The 7,735-nt window shown below is 36.5% G+C and overlaps 1 protein-coding gene across 1 annotated transcript; it reads right to left on the reverse strand.

Annotated features, from left to right (window-relative positions):
* Positions 1-559: 559 nt before the first annotated feature.
* Positions 560-7,427, reverse strand: LOC145824249 (uncharacterized). The gene is made up of 7 exons (XM_082923873.1): positions 7,280-7,427; positions 5,975-7,201; positions 4,815-5,230; positions 4,485-4,626; positions 4,062-4,256; positions 3,556-3,945; positions 560-834 (listed from the first exon to the last, which is right to left on the reverse strand). The coding sequence occupies exons 1-7, from the start codon at positions 7,425-7,427 to the stop codon at positions 560-562; spliced, it is 2,793 nt and encodes a 930-aa protein (XP_082779999.1).
* Between the last annotated feature and the right edge of the window lie 308 nt (positions 7,428-7,735).

Consider the following 7,735-nt stretch of genomic DNA (forward strand, 5'->3'; position numbering starts at 1 on the left):
CAATAATTTAGTCACTAAATAAAAAGCATAAATTTTAGTTTTATCTTTGGTGACCAAAATATCTTTAGTCGCTAAAAGTTCTACAATAGGCAACTAAATTTACCTTGGTTGGCAATGGTATCAAATATTTTGGTGGGAACTTTTTGAAATATGGAGGCAATTCTATTTTATTAGTAGTTTTTTTTTTTTTTCATACGGTATTTGCTTTTATCAGTCTCTAGAACAAGACAACTCTTGCTATCCCCCTCTCTTTCTCTCTCACGGACTCACCGTTGATCTTCCACCATCTCACATCGCCACTGCTACCGCCGCTCGCTCGTCTCGCAGCTCCTCACCTCGCATCGCATCGCATTGCTTCAACATTGAGGTTTTTCTCTTCCTCTCTTTTATCTCTCCTATTTTTTTGTCTCCCTTTCCCTATTTCCCCATTTCACTATAGCTCTAGGTTTTTTTTTTTTTTTTGGTGTAGGGTTTTGATTTATGTGAAATCAATGAACCAATGATTAAAATGGCTTTCTATAAAATGATTAAAGGAACATGTAATTTATTTGGATTTTTTTTAGCCATAATCAAGATTTTCCCATTTCACTATAGTTTCAAATTCAAGATTTAGCCAGATTTGAGACCTTATTTGCAAAAGCAGCTGCAGAGCCATAGTCTCCCTCGTTGTCCACCAACCCATATTGTGGATCTTTACATTTGCCCTTCTACATTGGCTTTGTTGTCCGCTAACCCAGTGTCCTACATTGACCCTGTCATAATCTCCGTTGTCTCCCTCGTTGGCTTCCTCATGGCAATGCTCTAATGGAGAATTTGCAAAGAATGCTGAATTTTCTGGATATATAATTTAATGGTTTTGTAGTTTAATGAGTTAACTCATTAAGACTGCAAGGAATTAGTAATTTAGAGACTAATATTTAGGAACCAATTGAATTTGATCTCTAAAAATCATCATTTAGGGACAAAAATAAACTTTCATACCTCCAATGCAAATCTGAGTTCTTTGGCTTCAATCCGAAGGTAAATCAATAATTTTCATGACTGCTGAGTTCTTCATCTTCATGCACACACATTCTTATATATATAGTAGATATCTACAAATTTTCTAAGATCTTTATCATTTTTTCTGAGCTTCACACACACACACACACACACATGTATATATACACATATTTTGAGATCTTCTATCATTTATTCTTCATCTTCTTCAATTTTTTTGCAGATATATATAAGTTTGAGGAAATCGATTTGGTTTCTAACAGTGTTTTATGTTAGTTGTTTCTACTAACTATATGATGTTTACTTTGTCAAGGTACTTAAGTGTAAAATATAAACCCATGAGAAAGTGCTTGCGTTGATGAACAACAAAACATTTTTGACGACTTAAGGTTTAGTAGGCAAAAAGAAATAAGACTTTAGGTGACTAAATGTTTAGTAGCTAAAAAAAATCAAACTTTAGGCAACTAAAATATTTAGTAGCTAAAAAAAATTATTTAGCGACTAAAATTTTAGTCGTTAAAAATAATTGAAAGTTTTCGCTACAAGTTTTAGTCGCTGAAAATGTTATATTTAATTTTACTTTAATGCTTTTGGCGACTAAAAAAATAGTCAGCAATTTAATACTTTTGGAAACTAAAAATTTAATACTTTTGGCTACTAAAAGTTTTTTAGTCGCCAATAACCTTTTCCAACTATTGTCCACTGACTAAAATGGCAACCGAACTTTTAGTCGCTAAAAACCTTTAGCGAATAAAACTTCACTTTCGCGACGAAAATTTAGTCGCCAAGAGTTGTTGGTAAAATATTACTTCGAAAATAATTAATTTAACAGAATAATTAAATAGATAAAAAACAAATACATAGCAAGAGTTCACTTACAACTTTATGTAGAAACAAACTTAGAACAAATTTGTGATTGAGGCCAGTGTATGGACATTGTGTCTCTAAGACAGAAATTCGTCCTCTCCTAGGTGCTTGAGAATAACGGACGTCCTGCCTCCAGGATTCAACCATCACCCCAAACAATTGCAGCACTGTGAACTTGTTTGTACAGCGAACCAGGCTGTGTATTTTCGAACTCACACAAGATGCAAAATGAAGAATGTATGAAGCAGAGATTGGAGAAGACTGGTTACAGGGAAAAACTCTATATTTTCTTAGAATGGAGGATTGCTATATATAAAGGCAGTGTAGTGCCATTTCCGGAACAGACAAAACTGTTCTGAAAAACATTCGCGACTGGTCAGAAATTGAGAAGGATTATAACCGAAAATTTTGAATTCAAAATTTCGGTATTTGTATTTTTCCCGCAGAATTTATTTAAAACATTTCAAATAATTTTGGAGCAAAAAACAAAGGACGGGTTAGACCCACACCCGCGCCCGCCTTGACCCGGCTGGATGGCGGCGGCGGCGCGCGCGTGTGGTGATGGTTTTGGGTTTGTCCATAACTCCTCCTCCTACAAAACTTGGGTACCCCTTAGGGCCCAACCCAAGATCTCCAACTTTGAGCTTATAAACACATTGAAACTCTTTCATGTTTCCTATGTGGGACAAGGTTTTAGATACCAACTCATGGGAACCATATCAAACATTTTCATGTTTATAAGGCTCACGTCGGTATCAATTTCTCATTCACTCATAAATGGTTTCGACCACCCGAGTATATATTCTTGTTCACTACATAGCAAGGAACGTATTGCCACTTAGACCCACCTAAACCGAGGTGTGGAACCTACATTAATGAAAGCTCAAAATTACCGAAAATTAATGGTGATAAACCATTTTTCTCTAACAATCCCCCACAAGAATGAAATTGAAAACGAATATGCAACAACATCCAGACACTGAGAGTACAAAACTGAAAATATCCTGCAAAGGATAGGTAGCTTTTGGCTTTAAACCTTCCCTTGTGAAAGACGATCGAGTTTACTGGCTGATTAGTGAACATGATGTCTTGAACTATTCTGCCATTGGTGTAAACCGAGACAACAATCTATCACACAATTTTATTTCCTTACACAATCTGGTTCTATCGGTTGTGCCCATTTTGGCCCTGGACAATTCCTGATTTTCCTGAGTGCTCTAGAGATTTAGCCTTTTTCTAATTCCCATAGAACCGGCCCAGTTCACACTCATATAGGTGATTCTCATTAAGAGTATTCTGCTATACCCTACTTGGATTTCCAAGATATGAATATCATTAAAAGCAAAGCTTAACCTGATTAGCGCTGCAGACATAACTATGTCATCATAGGAAAGGGTAGGAAAATTTTTCCTTAGTGATACTAACGAGTCACACATAATTCGGTTGTCCCTATGAACCTAGATTCTGGGATCTCCAGTCAACTAGGTTGGGTTGCCATTAAGGCGACTCTTTAGTTAAAAGGCTTTAATCCCATTCCCCTCGATGATCTTAAAACTTGCTCTCTGGTCAAACCTTTGGTTAACGGATCCGCGATATTATCTTTTGACCTTATGTACTCAATGGAGATAATTCCATTTGAGAGCAGTTACCTAACAGTATTATGTCTACGTCGAATATGATGAGACTTACCATTATATACATTATTTTGTGCTCTTGCCATTGCTGCTTGACAATCGCAATGAATGCAAATGGCTGTCACAGGTTTTGGCCACATTGGGATATCCTCTAGAAAGTAACGAAGCCACTCTCCTTCTTCACCTGCTTTATCTAAAGCGATAAATTCGGACTCCATTGTGGACCTTGCAATGCATGTCTGTTTGGTTGACTTCCATGAGACTGCTACACCTCCCAGGGTAAAGACATAACCACTAATAGAGTTAGAGCCTTTAGTGTCTGAGATCCAATTAGCGTCACTATAACCCTCTAAAACTGCTGGATATCTCATATAGTTCAGCCCATAGTTTCGAGTATACTTTAGATATCTAAGTACCCTAACTATTGCTGTCCAGTGGTCTGTTCCTGGATTGCTTGTATACCTATTAATATGTTAACTGCATATGCTAAATCTGGACGTGTGCAGTTCATGAGGCACATTAAGCTTCCGATGATCCGAGAGTATTCTACTTGTGATACACCTTCACCCATATTCTTCATCAAACCTTCACCCATATTCTTCATCAAATGAAGATTAGCATCTATAGGGGTCTTAGCGAGATGATCGTCATGCTTGTTAAATTTCTCAAGTATTTTATCAACATAATGTCCTTGAGACAAGGTATATCTTTCAAATGTCTTTGTAATTTTTATTCCAAGTATAACATCTGCTATTCCTATATCTTGCATGTCAAACTTAGAGTTCAACATTTTCTTGGTAGCTTTGATCATTTCATTATTACTACCAAGGATGAGCATATCATCTACATATAGGCAAACAATGACATATCCCCTTTCTGTGTTTCTCACATAAACACATTTATCACATTCATTAATTTTAAATCCATTTGACATCATTACATTGTCAAATTTTTCATGCCATTGTTTGGGTGCTTGTTTTAGACCGTAAAGAGACTTCACAAGTTTGCACACTTTTTTCCCTTGCCCTGGAACCACGAACCCTTCTGGTTGTTCCATGTAAATTTCCTCATTCAAATTGCCAGTCAAGAATGCAGTCTTAACATCCATTTGATGGATCTCAAGATTCTACAAAGCTGCAATAGCTATTAACATTCGAATAGACGTTATTCTTGTTACAGGTGAGTAAGTATCAAAATAATCTACTCCTTCAGTTTGCCTGTAACCTTTAACTACAAGTCTCGCCTTGTATTTATCAATTGAACCATCCGGCTTCATCTTCCTTTTAAAAATCCACTTGTAACCAAGAGGCTTACAGCCTGGTGGAAGATCCACCAATTCCCATGTATGATTTTGCAGAATTGATTCAATTTCACTATTGATAGCTTCTTTCCAGAAGGAGCTTCAGGAGTGGACATTGCTTCTTTGAAAGTTCGAGGCTCCTCTTCCAGTAAGTACGTTAAGAAATCAGGACCGAAATATTTTTCTGTCCTAGCCCGTTTACTACGTCTGGGTTTCTCCTCAACTTTCTCCTCTGGTTTTTTCTTAACTTGCCTTTGATCATTGTCAAAAGTAGCATCATATGTCCTTTTAGGCTCTTGTGTCAATTTACAAGGAAACACATTTTCAAAAAATGATGCATTCCTAGACTCGATAGTTGTATTGACATGAATCTCTGTGTTCTCACTTTTATGAACTAAAAACCAATAGGCACTGCTGTTGTTTGCATACCCTATGAAAATACAATCAACAGTCTTGGGTCCAATTTTAACCATTTTCGGTTCTGGAATTGCCACCTTAGCCAAACACCCCCATACTTTCAAGTATTTGTAGGAAGGCTTTCGACCTTTCCACAGTTCATAGGGTGTTTCATGAGACTTCTTATGAGGAATTTTATTGAGAATATAATTAGCGGAAAGAATAGCTTCCCCCCACAAGTTCTGAGGTAACCCTGAACTTATTAACATAGCATTCATCATTTCTTTCAAAGTGCGATTTTTTCGCTCAGCAACTCCATTTTACTGAGGTGTATAAGGTGTAGTGGTTTGATGTATTATTCCTAATTGTGAACATAAGTCACCAAATGGTGCTTCATATTCACCACCTCTGTCACTCCTTATAGTCTTTATTTTCTTGCCAAGTTGATTCTCAACCTCAGCCTTAAATTCTATGAATTTTTCTAAGGCTTCATCTTTGCTTCGCAGCAAGTATACACAACAGTACCGAGTGCCGTCATCAATAAAGGTTATGAAATATTTTTTTGCCCCCCATGTTTGAACAAATTTCAAATCACATATATCACTATGGATTAGTTCCAGAGGTTCAGTATTTCTTTCAATTGACTTAAAAGATGCCTTAGTCAATTTTGATTCAACACATACTTCACACTTATGATTTGCATTAATATGAAATTTAGGTAGATATTCTAAGTTAATTAATCTATGCAAAGCACCATAATTAACATGTCCTAATCTACCATGCCACATATATAAAGACTCAACAAAGTAAGTAGAAGATGTGTTATTCTTATTAGAAATAGGAACCGCTGTCATTACATTTAGTTTAAAGAGCCCATCGCTCAAGTACCCTTTCTGTACATACATCCCATTTTTAGTGAGTACAAATTTGTCAGATTTAAACACAAGGCGAAACCCGTTCTTGCTCAGCAATGATCCAGATACCAGGTTCTTCCGAATTTCTGGTACATGCAACACTTCTTTCAAAGTAAGCTCTTTGCCTGATGTCATCTTGAGTACTACTTTTCTTTTGCCTTCAACCTTGGAGGTAGAAGAATTGCCCATATAAAGTTGTTCCTCATTATCTACCATTTGATATGTGGAGAACATCTTTTTCTCAGAGCAAATGTGACGTGTAGCACCTGTGTCCACCCACCATGTTTTGGGGTTGTTTACCAAATTCACTTCAGACACCATTCCGGACATATGTAATCCCGAAATCATTGCACAAAGATTTTCCTTCTCTCTTATGTTGGCTTGAGCAGGTTTCTTTTTCATGGTTCGTTGAGTCCGACGCTTGTAACAATCTTTGGCACGATGTCCTTGCTTGTCACACACATAGCATTTGCCTGTGAAGTTTTGAATCTCTCTAGTCTTTGAACCAGAGCTACGTTTTGAACTCTCACCAGGATACTTCCTCTTCTTACTGTTGTGCTTAGGCTTCTGTTCCACCACATTAGCCTTGGCCTCCATGAGATGACGCCCATTTTTCTTTTCAGACCCACGGTTGTCTTCTTCAATCCTCAACCGAACAATCAAGTCCTCCAGTGACATCTCTTTGCGTTTGTGCTTTAAATAATTCTTGAAATCCTTCCAAGACAGCGGTAATTTTTCAATTATAGCTGCTACCTGAAAAGACTCACTCAAAGACATACCTTCTGCATAAATTTCATGCAAGATAAGTTGTAGATCTTGGACTTGACTGATCACCGTCTTGGAATCCACCATCTTATAATCCAAGAAGCGGCCAACAACAAATTTCTTTGTTTCTGCATCTTCCATCTTATATTTGCGATCCAAGGAATCCCACAACGTTTTTGCTGTCTTGATTGGACTATACACATTGTAAAGTGTGTCGTCCAATCCATTGAGGATATAGTTCCTGTAGAGAAAGTATGCATGTTTCCATGCATCTACTGCAGCGACAACTTGCGCATCACCCTCATCTTCTTTCAGAGTTGGCGCATCTTCTCATAAAAACCTTGCTAAATTCAGGGTAGTTAAATAAAATAACATTTTTTGTTCCCACCTTTTAAAATCGGTACCACTGAATTTTTCAGGTTTTTCCCCATGGTTCACTGGAACATGTCCATGACCCGGGCCATAAGTCAGAATAGGAGTAACAATCGGAATAGAAACCACCGGTGGAGGCACAATGGGATTAGGAGTAATAACAGTACTCTCAGTTGCCATTTTTCTGATCAATAAAATAAATTAAAATAAACAGAAATTATTTTCCAAAAGAATAAATTAACTTCCAAAATACTGGAACAAAGTATTCTATAGAAAAATAAACAACTAAATAAATATGAGGAGAACAAGAATATATCTTTATTGGAAACAAAACAAATTAAATAGTATAAACTAAATCAACCAAACAAACTGTTAAGAGTATCAATAAAATTGACCAAATTAATTATCTTACCAAATTAATCAAATAAAATGACCAACAGTAATATGATTAATTAAAACAATCAATTATAAAGTCATACTGTGTAAGA

The sequence above is a fragment of the Camellia sinensis genome, chromosome 4 (genome assembly GCF_055761805.1).
Source record: "Camellia sinensis isolate YWXY chromosome 4, ASM5576180v1, whole genome shotgun sequence".
NCBI lineage: Eukaryota > Viridiplantae > Streptophyta > Magnoliopsida > Ericales > Theaceae > Camellia > Camellia sinensis.